Genomic DNA, 20374 nt, shown 5'->3' with positions numbered 1-20374 from the left:
AGTATCCTACAGTACCCTACAGTACCCCACAGCATGTTACAGTATCCTACAGTATCCTTCATACCCTACAGCATGTTACAGTATCCTGCAGTATCCTACAGTATCCTACAGTACCCTACAGTACCCTACAGCATGTTACACTATCCTACAGTATCCTACGGTATCCTACAGTACCCTACAGTACCCTACAGCATGTTACACTATCCTACAGTATCCTACAGTACCCTACAGCATGGTACAGTACTCTACAGTACCCTACAGTATTCTACAGTATGTTACAGTATCCTACAGTATCCTACGGTATCCTACAGTACCCTACAGTACCCTACAGTATGTTACAGTATCCTACAGTATCCTACGGTATCCTACAGTACCCTACAGTACCCTACAGCATGTTACACTATCCTACAGTATCCTACAGTACCCTACAGCATGGTACAGTACTCTACAGTACCCTACAGTATTCTACAGTACCCTACAGTATCCAACAGTATAGTACAGTACCGGTACCCCCTGTATATAGCCTCCCTACTGTTATTTTATTTTACTGCTGCTTTTTAATTATTTGTTTTATTTATTTTTTACTTAACACTTTTTTTCTTTTCTTAAAACTGCATTGTTGGTTAAGGGCTTGTAAGTAAGCATTTCACTGTAAGGTCTACACCTGTTGTATTCGGCGCATGTGGCAAATACAATTGGATTTGATTTGATTTATAGTACATTGTACTACAGTATGTTGAAGTATCCTACAGTATGGTACAGTTTACAACAGTATGTTACAGTATCCTACAGTATGTTACAGTATCCTACAGTATCCTACTGTATCCTACAGTATGTTACAGTATCCTACAGTATGTTACAGTATCCTACAGTATGTTACAGTATCCTACAGTATGTTACAGTATGTTACAGTATCCTACAGTATGTTACAGTATCCTACAGTATGTTACAGTATCCTACAGTATAGTACAGTATCCTACAGTATCCTACAGTATGTTACAGTATCCTACAGTATGTTACAGTATCCTACAGTATGTTACAGTATCCTACAGTATGTTACAGTATCCTACAGTATCCTACTGTATCCTACAGTATGTTACAGTATGTTACAGTATCCTACAGTATGTACAGTATCCTACAGTATGTTACAGTATCCTACAGTATGTTACAGTATCCTACAGTATGTTACAGTATGTTACAGTATCCTACAGTATAGTACAGTATCCTACAGTATCCTACAGTATGTTACAGTATCCTACAGTATGTTACAGTATCCTACAGTATGTTACAGTATCCTACAGTATCCTACTGTATCCTACAGTATGTTACAGTATCCTACAGTATGTTACAGTATCCTACAGTATCCTACAGTATGTTACTGTATCCTACAGTATGTTACAGTATCCTACAGTATCCTACAGTATCCTACAGTATGTTACAGTATCCTACAGTATGTTACAGTATCCTACAGTATGTTACAGTATCCTACAGTATCCTACAGTATGTTACAGTATCCTACAGTATCCTACAGTATGTTACAGTATCCTACAGTATGTTACAGTATCCTACAGTATCCTACAGTATGTTACAGTATCCTACAGTATGTTACAGTATCCTACAGTATCCTACAGTATGTTACAGTATCCTACAGTATCCTACAGTATCCTACAGTATGTTACAGTATCCTACAGTATCCTACAGTATGTTACAGTATCCTACAGTATGGTACAGTTGACAACAGTATGTTACAGTATCCTACAGTATCCTACAGTATGGTACAGTTGACAACAGTATGTTACAGTATCCTACAGTATCCTACAGTATAGTACAGTATCCTACAGTATCCTACAGTATGGTACAGTTGACAACAGTATGTTACAGTATCCTACAGTATCCTACTGTATCCTACATTATGTTACAGTATCCTACAGTATGTTACAGTATCCTACAGTATCCTACAGTATGTTACAGTATCCTACAGTAATGTAAAGTATTCAACAGTATAGTACAGCATCATATAATATAGTACAGTATCCTCCAGTATGTTGTTTTACATCCATCGGATGCAGTGATCACAATATAGTAGCCATATCTAGGAAAACCAAAGTTCCAAAGGCTGGGCCTAATATAGTGTATAAGAGGTCATACAATACGTTCTGTAGTGATTCCTATGTTGTTGATGTAAATAATATTTGTTGGTCCGTGGTGTGTAATGAGGAGCAACCAGACTCTGCATTTGACACATTTATGAAATTGCTTCTTCCAGTTACTAATAAGCATGCACCCATTAAGAAAATGACTGTAAAAACTGTTAAATCGCCGTGGATTGATGAGGAATTGAAAAATGGTATGGTTGCGATAGATGAGGCAAAAGGAATGGCAAATAAGTCTGGCTGCACAACCGATTGGCAAACGTACTGCAAATTGAGAAATCATGTGACTAAACTGAATAAAAAGAAGAGGAAACTACACCATGAAACAAAGATAAATGATATAAAGAATGATAGTAAAAAGCTTTGGAGCACCTTAAATGACATTTTGGGCAAAAAGGCAAACTCAGCTCTATCATTCATTGAATCAGATGGCTCATTCATCATAAAACCGACTGATATTGCCAACTACTTTAATGATTTTTTCGTTGGCAAGATTAGCAAACTTAGGCATGACATACCAGCAACAAACGCTGACACTACACATCCAAGTATAACTGATCAAATTATGAAAGACAAGCATTGTAATTTAGAATTGCGTAAAGTGAGTGTGGAAGTGTTTATTTATTTTTTGTTATTTATCAACAATGACAAGCCACCGGGGTCTGACAACTTGGATGGAAAATTACTGAGGATAATAGCGGACGATATTGCCACTCCTATTTCCCATATCTTCAATTTAAGCCTTCACAGTCCCCAAGTCCAGAACAGACTATGGGAGGTGCACAGTACTACATAGAGCCATGACTACATGGAACTCTATTCCACATCAGGTAACTGATGCAAGCAGTAAAATTAGATTTAAAAAACAGATACAAATACACTTTATGGAACAGCGGGGACTGTGAAGCAACACAAACATAGGCACAGACATACGCACTATACACACACCTACACATGGATTTTGTATTGTAGATATGTGATAGTAGAGTAGCGGCCTGAGGGAACACACTTAGTGTGTTGTGAAAAGTGTTATGAAATGTAATGTCATGTAATATTTTAAATTGTATATATCTTCCTTAATGTTGCTGGACCCCAGGAAGAGTATCTGCTGCCTTGGCAGGAACTAATGGGGATCCATAATAAACCCCAGGAAGAGTAGCTGCTGCCTTGGCAGGAACTAATGGGGATCCATAATAAACCCCAGGAAGAGTAGCTGCTGCCTTGGCAGGAACTAATGGGGATCCATAATAAACCCCAGGAAGAGTAGCTGCTGCCTTGGCAGGAACTAATGGGGATCCATAATAAACCCCAGGAAGAGTAGCTGCTGCCTTGGCAGGAACTAATGGGGATCCATAATAAACCCCAGGAAGAGTAGCTGCTGCCTTGGCAGGAACTAATGGGGATCCATAATAAATACAAATACAGTATAGTACAGTATCCTACAGTATCCTACAGTGTAGTAAAGTATCCTACAGTATGGGGGGGGGGGGGTATGGTAGTAGGTGAGTCTATCAGAGACTAACTGGGGCAATTAGCTGCCTCGCGTGGGATGCAAGCCACGGTGCTACGGCGCTGTGCTATGCTGTAGAGCAAGCCTTAGACAGGAAGTCATACAGCGAGCCATTACAGCAGGTATGGATCAGAGCAGGGCTGACGCCTGAGAGCAGAGCAGCACTGCCAGATCTGATGCAGATATAGAGAGCTCTTTGAAGGGCCTAGACAAACAGAGACGGCATAGCGCTGCCCGCCGGACCACCTCCGGCCTCTAGTCCCCTGCCAGAGTCAACAACGCTACATAGCTCAGCAGCATAGAGATGTAACTGTTAACATAACTCACAGATCTAACTCTGTTAACATTCATAGGTGAGGAGCACAGCACAAAGCACATGGTGAGGAGCACAGCACAAAGCACATGGTGAGGAGCACAGCACAAAGCACATGGTGAGGAGCACAGCACAAAGCACATGGTGAGGAGCACAGCACAAAGCACATGGTGAGGAGCACAGCACAAAGCACATGGTGAGGAGCACAGCACAAAGCACATGGTGAGGAGCACAGCACAAAGCACATGGTGAGGAGCACAGCACAAAACACATGGTGAGGAGCACAGCACAAGCACATGGTGAGGAGCACAGCACAAAGCACATGGTGAGGAGCACAGCACAAAGCACATGGTGAGGAGCACAGCACAAAGAACATGGTGAGGAGCACAGCACAAAGCACATGGTGAGGAGCACAGCACAAAGCACATGGTGAGGAGCACAGCACAAAGCACATGGTGAGGAGCACAGCACAAAGCACATGGTGAGGAGCACAGCACAAAGCACATGGTGAGGAGCACAGCACAAAGCACATGGTGAGGAGCACAGCACAAAGCACATGGTGAGGAGCACAGCACAAAGAACATGGTGAGGAGCACAGCACAAAGCACATGGTGAGGAGCACAGCACAAAGCACATGGTGAGGAGCACAGCACAAAGCACATGGTGAGGAGCACAGCACAAAGAACATGGTGAGGAGCACAGCACAAAGAACATGTACCTCTGGTGTGACCTGTGAGCTGACTGAGGACTGGGGACATCTAAACCAAAACTGCTGACTCCATCACTCTCTCTTTTCGGATCCCTCACTCTCCTCTTTTCTGAACTATCACTCTCTCTTTTCGGATCCACCACTCTCTCTTTTCTGATCCATCACTCTATCTTTTCTGAACTATCACTCTATCTTTTCTGAACTATCACTCTATCTTTTCTGAACTATCACTCTATCTTTTCTGATCCCTCACTCTCTCTTTTCGGATCCATCACTCTCTCTTTTCTGATCCATCACTCTATATTTTCTTATCCCTCACTCTCTCTTTTCGAATCCATCACTCTCTCTTTTCTGATCCATCACTCTCTCTTTTCTGATCCATCACTCTATCTTTTCTGATCCCTCACTCTCTCTTTTCTGATCCCTCACTCTCCTCTTTTCTGATCCATCACTCTATCTTTTCTGATCCCTCACTCTCTCTATTCTGATCCATCACTCTATCTTTTCTGATCCCTCAATCTCTCTTTTCTGATCCCTCACTCTCCTCTTTTCTGATCTATCACTCTCTTTTCTCATCCAGCAATTAGTCTTTGACTAACCCTCTTTCTCTTAGTCTGTGATACTCTTCGTCTTTCAATTAAAAATCTCTCTCCCTCCCTCCCTCTCTTCCTCTCTCCCGTTAAACTGTGAGGTCATGTGGTGTGTCTTATCCTGTATCAGCCTTATGAAGGAGAGGCTTATGGGACATTAAGAGGAGAAAGGGTTTAACGTTCCTCCTCTAATCCCAGATAATCTGAGTCATGTTGTCATGAGGTAGACTCACAACAGATGAACTCTATCTATTAATACCGATAGGTATTTACCATGGATTAGATCTCAGTACAACACCTCTCCCCAAAAACAAATACACTTAAATATGTAACAAATACAATAAATAACCAAACTAAAGCAGTCACCACTGTCCCCCACAGTCCCCTCAATCCCCACAGACAATCCAACACCCCTCTCGTCTCCCCAACAACAGACAGATATACAGGTTAGTCTCTCTCTCTCTCTCTCTCTCTCTCTCTCTCTCTCTCTCTCTCTCTCTCTCTCTCTCTTCTTTCTCTCTCTCTCTCTCTCTCTCTCTCTCTCTCTCTCTCTCTCTCTCTCTCTCTCTCTCTCTCTCTCTCTCTCTCTCTCTCTCTCTCTCTCTCTCTCTCTCTCTCTCTTTCTCTCTCTCTCTCTGCTCTCTCTCTGCTCTCTCTCTCTCTCTCTCTCTGCTCTCTCTCTCTCTCTGCTCTCTCTCTCTCTCTCTCTCTCTCTCTCTCTCTCTCTCTCTCTCTCTCTTTCTCTCTCTCTTTCTCTCTCTCTACAAAGGTAGCGTAGAGTGTCTTAGCTCCGTAGCGGGGTAGCTGAACTCTCTCTCCCCTGCTCTGTGGGGCTCTGAACAGCCTCTGTGAGCTGCCTGACAGTAAAGAGTGTGTAAACGGTGGAACGGTGGAGAGGGGGAGGAGGAGAGTTGGCTAGGTGGATCTAACTGATAGACTTCAATGCCACAATAGCTCAGAACATTAGTTGTGTTGTACTCTGCCTAAACCTTTCACCAGGTTCCTGAAGCTGTTACCATGTTTTCAGTTCCACATGTAATGACATCAGAGTAATGAAGGATTGAATGAATGAATGAAGAGATGGAACACATAATTTCGATTACCTGTATCGTCCAAGTCTTCATCATAGTCTTCATCATCTCCAGAAGACAGGGAATCTGTTGGCACGGAAACACACAAATAAATTACAATTACAACACATTACATGACATGACATTACAAGGCTGTCCCAAATGGCATCCTATACGCTACAGAGTGCACTACTAGAGCCCATAGAGAAATAGATGCCATGTGGGATACAGGCTCAGGATCGGATAACATCTCAACATGAATCATAAGTCAATGTGTTACTTTATCAAGTCAATCTGAAGAGTGAAACAGCTGTCATACAAAACACCAGCAGGAATTCAGTAGAGTGAAACAGCTGTCATACAAAACACCAGCAGGAATTCAGTAGAGTGAAACAGCTGTCATACAAAACACAAGCAGGAATTCAGTAGAGTGAAACAGCTGTCATACAAAACACCAGCAGGAATTCAGTAGAGGGAAACAGCTGTCATACAGAACACCAGCAGGAATTCAGTAGAGTGAAACAGCTGTCATACAAAACACCAGCAGAAATTCAGTAGAGTGAAACAGCTGTCATACAAAACACAAGCAGGAAATCAGTAGAGTGAAACAGCTGTCATACAAAACACAAGCAGGAATTCAGTAGAGTGAAACAGCTGTCATACAGAACACCAGCAGGAATTCAGTAGAGTGAACCAGCTGTCATACAAAACACTAGCAGGAATTCAGTAGAGTGAAACAGCTGTCATACAAAACACAAGCAGGAATTCAGTAGAGTGAAACAGCTGTCATACAAAACACCAGCAGGAATTCAGGAGAGTGAAACAGCTGTCATACAAAACACAAGCAGGAATTCAGTAGAGTGAAACAGCTGTCATACAAAACACCAGCAGGAATTCAGTAGAGGGAAAAAGCTGTCATACAGAACACCAGCAGGAATTCAGTAGAGTGAACCAGCTGTCATACAAAACACAAGCAGGAATTCAGTAGAGTGAAACAGCTGTCATACAAAACACAAGCAGGAATTCAGTAGAGTGAAACAGCTGTCATACAAAACACCAGCACGAATTCAGTAGAGTGAAACAGCTGTCATACAAAACACAAGCAGGAATTCAGTAGAGTGAAACAGCTGTCATACAAAACACCAGCAGGAATTCAGTAGAGTGAAACAGCTGTCATACAAAACACAAGCAGGAATTCAGTAGAGTGAAACAGCTGTCATACAGAACACCAGCAGGAATTCAGTAGAGTGAAACAGCTGTCATACAAAACACCAGCAGGAATTCAGTAGAGTGAAACAGCTGTCATACAAAACACCAGCAGGAATTCAGTAGAGTGAAACAGCTGTCATACAAAACACCAGCAGGAATTCAGTAGAGTGAAACAGCTGTCATACAAAACACAAGCAGGAATTCAGTAGAGTGAAACAGCTGTCAAACAAAACACCAGCAGGAATTCAGTAGAGTGAAACAGCTGTCATACAAAACACCAGCAGGAATTCAGTAGAGTGAAACAGCTGTCATACAAAACACCAGCAGGAATTCAGTAGAGTGAAACAGCTGTCATACAAAACACAAGCAGGAATTCAGTAGAGTGAAACAGCTGTCATACAAAACACCAGCAGGAATTCAGTAGAGTGAAACAGCTGTCATACAAAACACCAGCAGGAATTCAGTAGAGTGAAACAGCTGTCATACAAAACACCAGCAGGAATTCAGTAGAGTGAAACAGCTGTCATACAAAACACAAGCAGGAATTCAGTAGAGTGAAACAGCTGTCAAACAAAACACCAGCAGGAATTCAGTAGAGTGAAACAGCTGTCATACAAAACACCAGCAGGAATTCAGTAGAGTGAAACAGCTGTCATACAAAACACCAGCAGGAATTCAGTAGAGTGAAACAGCTGTCATACAAAACACCAGCAGGAATTCAGTAGAGTGAAACAGCTGTCATACAAAACACCAGCAGGAATTCAGTAGAGTGAAAAAGCTGTCAAACAGAACACCAGCAGGAATTCAGTAGATGGAAATTGAGAGGGATTCAATGGAGTGTGCACACATAACCACACACACACCCACACACAAACACCCACACATAACCATGCACACACACAAATAACCACACACAGTCCGTTTATATTGACTGTAACATTGAGAGTTCATGAATGCACCTCAAGAGATTGGTCTTAGGTTTTTACACAAACATTTCCACAGACAGACATTACAGACCAGCGCCTCATTACTGGGGTCGGTGAGAGAGGAGCATGCACGCGGCAAGCAGACACGCAGACACACACACACACACACACACAGACACACACACTCACATTCACATGCAGGCAAACACACACACACACACACACAAACACACACACACACTCAAAGGTAGGCAAACACACACACACACAGACACAGGCAGGCAGGCAAAAACACACACACACAAATACTGCAGTCTGACGGGGATAAGCCATATGGTTATTTAGATGCTACTGAAGCAGTATAAACTATTTCTAGAGGGAGGTATGGACAATATGGAGGATAATGTATTTCCAGGGGGTATGATGGGTATGGAGGATAATGTATTTCCATGGGGGTATGATGGGTATGGAGGATAATGTATTTCCATGGGGGTATGATGGGTATGGAGGATAATGTATTTCCATGGGGGTATGATGGGTATGGAGGATAATGTATTTTCAGGGGGTATGATGGGTGTGGAGGATAATGTATTTCCATGGGGGTATGATGGGTATGGAGGATAATGTATTTCCATGGGGGTATGAGGGCTATGGAGGATAATGTATTTCCATGGGGGTATGATGGGTGTGGAGGATAATGTATTTCCATGGGGGTATGAGGGGTAAAGAAGATAATGTATTTCCATGGGGGAGTGTGGGGTATTGAGGATCATGTATTTCCAGGGGGTATGATGGGTGTGGAGGATAATGTATTTCCATGGGGGAGTGTGGGGTATTGAGGATCATGTATTTCCAGAGGGGTATGAAGGATATGAGGGGTATGGAGGATAATGTATCAACCCCCTCCTCACCCCAGCCCTCACTCTCCTCCCTCTCTCTCTCTCTCTACCTCTCCTCCCTCTCAATTCAATTTCAATTTCAATTTAAGGGCTTTATTGGCATGGGAAACGTGTGTTAACATTGCCAAAGCAAATTAAATAGTAAACAAAAGTGAAATAAACAATAAATATTAACAGTAAACATTACACTCAGAAGTTCCAAAAGAATAAAGACATTTCAAATGTCATATTATGTATATATACAGTGTTGTAATGATATGCAAATAGTTAAAGTACAAATGGGAAAATAAATAAACATAAATTGTATTTACAGTGGTGTTTGTTCTTCACTGGTGTTTGTTCTTCACTGGTTGCCCTTTTCTTGTGGCAACAGGTCACAAATCTTGCTGCTGTGATGGCACACCGTGGTATTTCACCAAGTAGATAAGGGAGTTTATGAAAAAGTTTTCGAATTATTTTTGGATCACTGTAATATGAGGGAAATATGTCTCTAATATGGTCATACATTTGGCAGGAGGTTAGGAAGTGCAGCTCAGTTTCCACCTCATTTTGTGGGCAGTGTGCACATAGCCTGTCTTCTCTTGAGAGCCAGGTCTGCCTACGGCGGCCTTTCTCAATAGCAAGGCTGTGCTCACTGAGTCTGTACATAGTCAAAGCTTTCCTTAAGTTTGGGTCAGTCACAGTGGTCAGGTATTCTGCCACTGTGTACTCTCTGTTTAGGGCCAAATAGCATTCTAGTTTGCTGTGTTTTTTGTTAATTCTTTCCAATGTGTCAAGTCATTCTCTTTTTATTTTCTCATGATTTGGTTGGGTCTAATTGTGTTGTTGTTGTTGTCCTGGGGCTCTGTGGGGTCTGTTTGTATTTGTGAACAGAGCCCCCGGACCAGCTTGCTTAGGGGACTCTTCTCCAAGTTAATCTCTCTGTAGGTGATGGCTTTGTTATGGAAGGTTTGGGAATCGCTTCCTTTTAAGTGGTTATAGAATTTAACGGCTCTTTTCTGGATTTTGATAATTAGCGGGTATCGGCCTAATTCTGCTCTGCATGCATTATTTGGTGTTTTTCGTTGTACAGAGAGGATATTTTTGCAGAATTCTGCATGCAGAGTCTCAATTTGGTGTTTGTCCCATTTTGTGAATTCTTGGTTGGTGAGCGGACCCCAGACCTCACAACCATAAAGGGCAATGGGTTCTATAACTGATTCAAGTATTTTTTGCCAGATCCTAATTGGTATGTCAAATTTTATTTTCCTTTTGATGGCATAGAAGGCCCTTGCCTTGTCTCTCAGATCGTTCACAGCTTTGTGGAAGTTACCTGTGGCGCTGATCTTTAGGCCGAGGTATGTAGCGTATTTTGTGTTCTCTAGGGCAACGGTGTCTAGATGGAATTTGTATTTGTGGTCCTGGAAACTGGACCTTTTTTGGAACACCATTATTTTTGTCTTACTGAGATTTACTGTCAGGGCCCAGGTCTGACAGAATCTGTGCAGAAGATCTAGGTGCTGCTGTAGGCCCTCCTTGGTTGGGGACAGAAGCACCAGATCATCAGAAAACAGTAGACATATGACTTCAGATTCTAGTAGGGTGAGGCCGGGTGCTGCAGACTGTTCTATATCCTGTGATATATATGCTGAAGAGGGTGGGGCTTAAACTGCATCCCTGTCTCACCCCACGGCCCTGTGGAAAGAAATGTGTGTATTTTTTGCCAATTTTAACAGCACACTTGTTGTTTGTGTACATGGATTTTATAATGTTGTATGTTTTTCCCCCAACCCCACTTTCCATCAATTTGTATAGCAGACCCTCATGCCAAATTGAGTCAAAAGCTTTTTTGAAATCAACAAAGCATGAGAAGATTTCACCTTTGTTTTGGTTTGTTAGTTTGTCAATTAGGGTGTGCAGGGTGAATACGTGGTCTGTCGTACGGTAATTTGGTAAAAAGCCAATTTGACATTTGCTCAGTACATCGTTTTCACTGAGGAAATGAACTAGTCTGCTGTCAATGATAATGCAAAGGATTTTCCCACGGTTGCTGTTGACGCATATCCCACGGTAGTTATTGGGGTGAAATTTGTCTCCACATTTGTGGATTGGGGTGATCAGTCCTTGGATCCAAATATTAGGGAAGATGCCAGAGCTAAGGATGATGTTAAAGAGTTTAAGTATAGCCAATTGGAATTTGTGGTCTGTATATTTTATCATTTCATTGAGGATATCATCAACACCACAGGCCTTTTTGGGTTGGAGGGTTTGTATTTTGTCCTGTAGTTCATTCAATGTAATTGGAGAATCCAGTGGGTTCTTGTAGTCTTTAATAGTTGATTCTAAGATTTGCATTTGATCATGTATATTTTTTTATGTTTGTTCTTTGTTATGGAGCCAAAAAGATTGGAGAAGTGGTTTACCAATACATCTCCGTTTTGGATAGATAGCTCTTTGTGTTGTTGTTTGTTTAGTGTTTTCCAATTTTCACAGAAGTGTTTAGAGTCTGTGGATTATTCAATTACATTGAGCTGACTTCTGACGTGCTGTTCCTTCTTTTTCCGTAGTATATTTCTGTATTGTTTTAGTGATTCACCATAGTGAAGGCTCAGGTTTTCTGGGTCTCTATGTTTTTGGTTGGATAGGTTTCTCAATTTCTTTCATAGGTTTTTGCATTATTCATCAAACCATTTGTCACTGTTGTTACTTTTCTTCGGTTTTCTGTTAGAGATTTTTTGATTTGATAGGGAAGCTGAGAGGTCAAATATACTGTTTAGGTTTTCTACTGCCAAGTTTACACCTTCACTATTACAGTGGAACGTTTTGTCCAGGAAGTTGTCTAAATTGCCTAATTGTTTTTTGGCATGTTTCGACACTACTTTCCTTCCATCTATAGCATTTCTTAACATTATTCAGTTACTTTGGCTTTGATGCCTCATGATTGAGTATTACTCTGTTCAAGTACACTGTGGCTGACAGTGAATGCTCTGAGAGACTCTGGGTTGAGGTCAGAGATAAAGTAGTCTACAGTACTACTGCCAAGAGATGAGCTATAGGTGTACCTACCATAGGAGTCCCCTCGAAGCCTACCATTGACTATGTACATACCCAGCGTGCGACAGAGCTGCAGGAGTTGTGACCCGTTTTTGTTGGTTATTTTGTCGTAGTTGTGCCTAGGGGGGCATATGGGGGAGGGAATGCTGTCACCTCCAGGTAGGTGTTTGTCCCCCTGTGTGCTGAGGGTCTGGACCTGGAAATGATTGATTTCCCCCTCCAGGATGGAGAAGCTGTCTTCATTAAAGTATGGGGATTCTAGTGGGGGGACATAGGTAGCACACAGGAGGACATTGTTCTATGTTGAGATCATTTCCTTTTGAATTTCTAGCCAAATGTAAAATGTTCCTGTTTTGACTAATTTAATAGAGTGAGTTAGGTCTGCTCTATACCAAATTAGCCTACCCCTGAGTCTCTTCCCTGTTTCACACCTGGTAGTTTGGTGGATGGGACTACCAGCTCTCTGTAACCTAGAGGGCAACCAGTGGGTCCATCTCCTCTAAACCATGTTTCTTGTAGGATGACAATGTCTGTATTTCGAATTTCTATGGTGAAGTCCAGGTTCCTGCTCTTTAGGCCAAAGGCAGATGACCTCAGGCCTTGGATATTCCAGGATGAAATAGTGAAGGCTTTGTGTTCAATAAAGTGTCTAATGTTGTTGGTCGTGTGGTTTGGCCTCAGACCAGTAATTGTGAGCAGAGCCTGCTGAGCATCTGGTACATGCCATTGGCTTAGGCTAGTGTAAGAGTGGGGGTTGGGCCTCTTTGCCTGCTCACGGCCTGGGCGTATGTGTGACTTTCATGTTGAGGCCCTCTTTGCGGGAGTGGGGGGCATGGGGTGGGTAGGAGGGGCATACGTCTGATCTGAGGGGGCCTAAATGGGGTGTGGGCATGGTCATCTCGGTGGGGGTCCACTATGTGTAGGTCTGGGGGGGGGGGGGGTCCCACAGGTCTGGGAGAGTGTCTCGCTGGTCTGGGAGAGTGTCTCGCTGGTCTGGGCGGGGTGTCTGTTGATCTGTTGCTCCTGTGTGAGGTGTTGGGTCTGCGGTTGAGGGCAATATCCTTTAGGGTCCGGGCGAAGGTGGGCACTGCTGCCTTGGATAGGTGGACCTGGTCGTAAAGGCTGTTCACGTCCAGGGTGGAGTGCTGGGCCAGGTAGACATTTGGATTTGAGGCACAGTTATAGGAAATACTTGCGTTTACCTGCTGTATGGTAGCAGGGTGGAAGTATTTTTGTGGGTAGCAGGGTTGAGATAACCACTTGTGAGTTGGGAAAGTAGAATCATATTTTTCTATCAATCCCTTGAGTGCTGTGGCCACACTTTCCTGCTGTGTTCTCAGGTCGTTTGTGCCTGTGTGTATAATTATGTGGCTGGGTGATCCTAGTTGGTCCTCAGACAGAAGGTCTAGGACGCGCTGGGTGTTTGGACACCAGAGTTTAGACACTGTGTGTTTGGGAAAACATTTATTTTCTTGTATGTATTTCCCGTTTGAGTCCATAAGGAGTACAATCTGTGGCTTGTGACCTCTCTCTCTCTCTCTCTCTCTCTCTCTCTCTCTCTCTCTCTCTCTCTCTCTGTCTCTCTCTCTCTCTCTCTCTCTCTCTCTCTCTCTCTCTCTCTCTCTCTCTCTCATTTATCAGAGTGGAACTTGGCTGTGACAGTTGGAGCTGGAAGTGTCACTGCCTTGGTGAGCATGTGCTACTAGGTGTGTGTGTGTGAGTGTGTGTGAGTGAGTGAGTGTGTGTGAGTGTGTGTGAGTTTGTGTGTCTGACGGTTAAACTAGAAACAGACCAGCAGCAACAATAACAGACCTTCTTCACAGTGACCTTGTTTTAATGTTTCAACTCTCGAGGTGTTTCTGGACTAACAACCCTGGCACTGACTGGTTATAACACCTATTAATAGCTCTCTGTTATTTGTTGAGAACATCAGGCTGACTGAGATACCGTACTGCTTGCTGCTTGCTGCTTGCTGCGCCAGACAGTGAGTCACATAGCTTACTGTCTGGGTGGTCATTAAACATAACTGGCTGATTAAAACATTACCCTAGTCGCATGGAGACATTCAGAAATAAACAGAGAGACAGAGAGAGAGAGAGACAGAGAGAGAGAGAGAGAGAGAGAGAGAGAGAGAGATGGAGAGAGAGAGACAGAGAGAGAGAGAGAGAGACAGAGAGAGAGAGAGAGACAGAGAGAGATGGAGAGAGAGACAGAGAGAGACAGAGAGGGATGGAGAGAGAGAGAGAGAGAGAGAGAGAGAGAGAGAGAGAGAGAGAGAGACAGAGAGAGAGAGAGAGAGAGAGAGAGACCAAATGTCTACATTTACATTTACATTTTAGTCATTTAACAGACGCTCTTATCCAGAGCGACTTACAGTTAGTGAGTGGATACATTATTTTTTTCATACTGGCCCCCCCGTGGGAATCGAACCCACAACCCTGGCGTTGCAAACACCATGCTCTACCAACTGAGCTACATCCCTTCCGGCCATTCCCTCCCCTACCCTGGACGACGCTGGGACAATTGTGCGCCGCCCCATGGGTCTCCTGGTCGCGGACTACCTGGCCCACCACTCCACCCTGTACTTGAACAGCCTTTACGACCAGGTCGACTTATACAGGGTAGCAGTGCCCACCTTCGCCCGGACCCTAAAGGATATCGCCCTCAACCGCAGACCCAACACTTCACACAGGCGCAACAGATCAACAGACACCCCGGCCAGACCAGCGAGACACTCTCCCAGACCTGCGGGAACCCCCCCCCCCCCCCCCCCACATAGAGGACCCCCACCGAGATGACCATGCCCATATCCCATTTAGGCCCCCTCAGATCAGACCTATGCCCCTCCTACCCACCCCATGCCCCCCACTCCCACAAAGAGGGCCTCAACATGAAAGTCACACATACGCCCAGGCCGTGAGCAGGCAAACAGGCCCAACCCCCAATCTTACACTAGACCAAGCCAATACATGTACCAGATGCTCAGCAGGCTCTGCTCACAATTACTGGTCTGAGGCCAAACCACACGACCAACAACATTAGACACTTTATGGAACACAAAGCCTTCACTATCTCATCCTGGAATATCCAAGGCCTGAGGTCATCTGCCTTTGGCCTAAAGAGCAGGAACCTGGACTTCACCAAATAAATCAGAAATACAGACATTGTCATCCTACAAGAAACATGGTATAGAGGAGATGGACCCACTGGTTGCCCTCTAGGTTACAGAGAGCTGGTAGTCCCATCCACCAAACTACCAGGTGTGAAACAGGGAAGGGACTCTGGGGGTATGCTAATTTGGTATAGAGCAGACCTAACTCACTCTATTAAATTAATCAAAACAGGAACATTTTACATTTGGCTAGAAATTCAAAAGGAAATGATCTCAACAGAGAAAAATGTCCTCCTGTGTGCTACCTATATCCCCCCACTAGAATCCCCATACTTTAATGAAGACAGCTTCTCCATCCTGGAGGGGGAAATCAATAATTTCCAGGCCCAGAGACATGTACTAGTCTGTGGCGACCTAAATGCCAGAACTGGACAAGAACCTGACACCCTCAGCACACAGGGGGACAAACACCTACCTGGAGGTGACAGCATTCCCGCCCCCATATGCCCCCCTAGGCACAACTACGACAAAATAACCAATAAAAATGGGTCACAACTCCTGCAGCTCTGTCGCACGCTGGGTATGTACATAGTCAATGGTAGACTTCGAGGGGACTCCTATGGTAGGTACACCTATAGCTCATCTCTTGGCAGTAGTACTGTACATTACTTTATCACTGACCTCAACCCAGAGTCTCTCAGATCGTTCACAGTCAGCCCACTGACACCCCTATCTGACAAAAGCAAAAATACAGTCTACTTGAACAGAGCAATACTCAAGCATGAGGCATCAAAGCCAAAGGAACTGAATAATATTAAGAAATGCTATAGATGGAAGGAAAGTAGTGTCGAAACCTACCAAAAAACTATTAGGCAACAACAAATGCAATCCCTTTTAGACAACTTCCTGGACAAAACATTCCACTGTAATAGTGAAGGTGTAAACTTGGCAGAAGAAAACCTAAACAGTATATTTGACCTCTCAGCTTCCCTATCAAATCTAAAAATCTCTAACAGAAAACCAAAGAAAAGTAACAACAGTGACAAATGGTTTGATGAAGAATGCAAAAACCTAAGAAAGAAATTGAGAAACTTATCCAACCAAAAAAATTGAGACCCAGAAACCCTGAGCCTACACCTTCACTATGGTGAATCACTAAAACAACACAGAAATAGACTATTGAAAAAGAAGGAACAGCACGTCAGAAATCAGCTCAATGTAATTGAAGAATACACAGACTAAACACTTCTGGGAAAATTGGAAAACACTAAACAAACAACAAAAGCTAGCGCTATCTATCCAAAAGAGAGATGTATGGATAAACCACTTCTCCAATCTTTTTGGCCGTATAACAAAGAACAAACAGCATCAAATACAAATCATAGAATCAACTATTAAAGACTACCAGAACCCACTGGATTCTCCAATTACATTGAATGAACTACAGGACAAAATACAAACCCTCCAACCCAAAAAGGCCTGTGGTGTTGATGATATCCTCAATGAAATGATAAAATATACAGACCACAAATTCCAATTGGCTATAGTTAAACTCTTTAACATCATCCTTAGCTCTGGCATCTTCCCTAATATTTGGAACCAAGGACTGATCACCCCAATCCACAAAAGTGGAGACAAATTTGACCCCAATAACTACCGTGGGATATGCGTCAACATCAACCTTGGGAAAATCCTCTCCATTATCATTAACAGCAGACTAGTTCATTTCCTCAGTGAAAAGAATGTACTGAGCAAATGTCAAATTGGCTTTTTACCAAATTACCGTACGACAGACCACGTATTCACCCTGCACACCCTAATTGACAAACAAACAAACCAAAACAAATGCAAAGTCTTCTCATGCTTTGTTGATTTCAAAAAAGCTTTTGACTCAATTTGGCATGAGGGTCTGCTATACAAATTGATGGAAAGTGGTGTTGGGGGGAAAACATACAACATTATGAAATCCATGTACACAAACAACGTGTGCAGTTAAAATCGGAAAAAAAACACACATTTCTTTCCACAGGGCCGTGGGGTGAGACAGGGATGCAGTTTAAGCCCCACCCTCTTCAGCATATATATCACAGGATATAGAACAGTCTGCAGCACCCGGCCTCACCCTACTAGAATCTGAAGTCATATGTCTACTGTTTTCTGATGATCTGGTGCTTCTGTCCCCAACCAAGGAGGGCCTACAGCAGCACCTAGATCTTCTGCACAGATTCTGTCAGACCTGGGCCCTGACAGTAAATCTCAGTAAGACAAAAATAATGGTGTTCCAAAAAAGGTCCAGTTTCCAGGACCACAAATACAAATTCCATCTAGACACCGTTGCCCTAGAGAACACAAAATACGCTACATACCTCGGCCTAAAGATCAGCGCCACAGGTAACTTCCACAAAGCTGTGAACGATCTGAGAGATCGTGGGGTGAGACAGGGATGCAGCTTAAGCCCCACCCTCTTCAACATATACAGCTGTGAAAAAAATTAAGAGACCACTGCACATTTATCTTAAATCCAATTGAATTCCAACACAGGCACACCTCATTCTACTGAATTAGGTACTGATTAGGTGATCACCTGAACCAAATCTTATTTAACGAGGAAAAGTATAAAAACCACTGCTGTGGTCATCACTATCCTCTTGCAATAGGACCAGCTGGATGGCAAAAACAGTGCTAATAGTACCTCAAAAGTAATATTAATCCAAAAATAACTATTGACCATGAGAACATTTTGAGTGAGGAAAAGAAGGGTTCAATTCTGGCTTTACTGGCAGAGGGATACAGTGAGCATCAGGTTGCTTCCATCTTTAAATTTTCAAAGACGGCGGTTCATAAGAACAAGGTCAAGCAGCAGACATTGGGGACAACAAAGCTACAGACCGGCAGAGGGCGAAAACGACTCTCTACTGACCGGGATGACCGCCAACTCATTCGAATGTCACTCAACAACCGTAGGATGACATCAAGTGATCTACAAAAAGAATGGCAGCTGGGGTGAAGTGCACGGCGAGGACGGTTCGAAACAGGCTCCTAGGGGCAGGGCTGAACTCGTGGAAAGCTAGAAAAAAGCCCTTCATCAATGAGAAGCAAAGAAGAGCCAGGCTGAGGTTTGCAAAAGACCATAAGGATTGGACCGTAGAGGACTGGAGTAAGGTCATCTTCTCTGATGAGTCCAATTTTCAGCTTTGCCCAACACCTGGTCATCTAATGGTTAGTCAGAGACCTGGAGAGGCCTAAAAGCCACAGTGTTTCGCACCCACTGTGAAATTTGGTGGAGGATCAGTGATGATCTGGGGGTGCTTCAGCAAGGCTGGAATCGGGCAGATTTGTCTTTGTGAAGGACGCATGAATCAAGCCACGTAAAAGGTTGTCCTGGAAGAAAACTTGCTTCCTTTTGCTCGGACATTGTTCCCCAACTCTGAGGATTGGTTTTTCCAGCAGGACAATGCGCCATGCCACACAGCCAGGTCAATCAAGGTGTGGATGGAGGACCACCAGATCAAGACCCTGTCATGGCCAGCCCAATCTCCAGACCTGAACCCCATTGAAAACTTCTGGAATGTGATCAAGAGGAAGATGGATGGTCACAAGCCATCAAACAAAGCCGAGCTGCTTTAATTTTTGCGCCAGGAGTGGCATAAAGTCACCCAACATCAATGTGAGAGACTGGTGGAGAGCATGCCAAGACTCGTGAAAGCTGTGATTGAAAATCAGGGTTATTCCACCAAATATTGATTTCTGAACTCTTCCTAAGTTAAAACATTAGTATTGTGTTTAAAAATGAACATGAACTTATTTTCTTTGCATTATTCGAGGTCTGACAACACTGCATCTTTTTTTGTTATTTTGACCAGTTGTCATTTTCTGCAAATAAATGCTCTAAATGACAATATTATTATTTGGAATTTGGGAGAAATGTTGTCAGTACAATAACAAAAATGTTGTTTTTACCCAAACACATACCTATAAATAGTAAAACCAGAGAAACTGATCATTTTGCAGTGGTCTCTTAATTTTTTCCGCAGCTGTATATCAACGAATACAGTGCACTAGAACAGTCTGCAGCACCCGGCCTCACACTACTAGAATCTGAAGTCAAATGTCTACTGTTTGCTGATGATCTGGTGCTTCTGTCACCAACCAAGGAGGGCCTACAGCAGCACCTAGATCTTCTGCACAGATTCTGTCAGACCTGGGCCCTGACAGTAAATCTCAGTAAGACAAAAATAATGGTGTTCCAAAAAAGGTCCAGTTGACAGGACCACAAATACAAATTCCATCTAGACACTGTTGCCCTAGAGCACACAAAAAACTATACATACCTCGGCCTAAACATCAGCGCTACAGGTAACTTCCACAAAGCTGTGAATGATCTGAGAGACAAGGCAAGGGCCTTCTATGCCATCAAAAGGAACATAAAATTCGACATACCAAGTAGGATCAGGCTTGAATCAGTTATAGAATACTTGAATTAGTTATAGAACCCATTGCCCTTTATGGTTGTGAGGTCTGGGGTCCGCTCACCAACCAAGAATTCACAAAATGGGACAAACACCAAATTGAGACTCTGCATGCAGAATTCTGCAACAAATATCCTCAGTGTCCAACGAAAAAACACAAAATAATGCATGCAGAGCAGAATTAGGCCGATACCCGCTAATGATCAAAATCCAGAAAAGAGACGTTAAAGTCTACAACCACCTAAAAGGAAGTGATTGCCAAACCTTCCATAACAAAGCCATCACCTACAGAGAGATTAACCTGGAGAAGAGTCCCATAAGCAAGCTGGTCCTGGGGCTCAGTTCACAAACATAAAACAGACCCCACAGAACTCCAGGACA

The 20374-nt window shown here is 43.2% G+C and overlaps 1 protein-coding gene across 1 annotated transcript in view; it reads right to left on the bottom strand.

Annotated features, from left to right (window-relative positions):
- LOC311126042 (fibroblast growth factor receptor 3-like) overlaps window positions 1-20374 on the bottom strand; it is a gene marked incomplete at both ends in the record, with an annotated part of 261688 nt that overhangs the window by 190943 nt on the left and 50371 nt on the right. The window contains one exon of the mRNA XM_084200070.1: window positions 6370-6432. Within this exon, the coding sequence (XP_084056196.1) occupies window positions 6370-6432 (63 nt within the window). The remainder of the gene's footprint in view (window positions 1-6369; window positions 6433-20374) is intronic.

The sequence above is a fragment of the Coregonus lavaretus genome, assembly GCF_964263955.1.
Source record: "Coregonus lavaretus genome assembly, contig: HAP1_SCAFFOLD_417, whole genome shotgun sequence".
Taxonomy (NCBI): domain Eukaryota; kingdom Metazoa; phylum Chordata; class Actinopteri; order Salmoniformes; family Salmonidae; genus Coregonus; species Coregonus lavaretus.
This window is presented reverse-complemented; position numbering and strand designations above follow the sequence as displayed.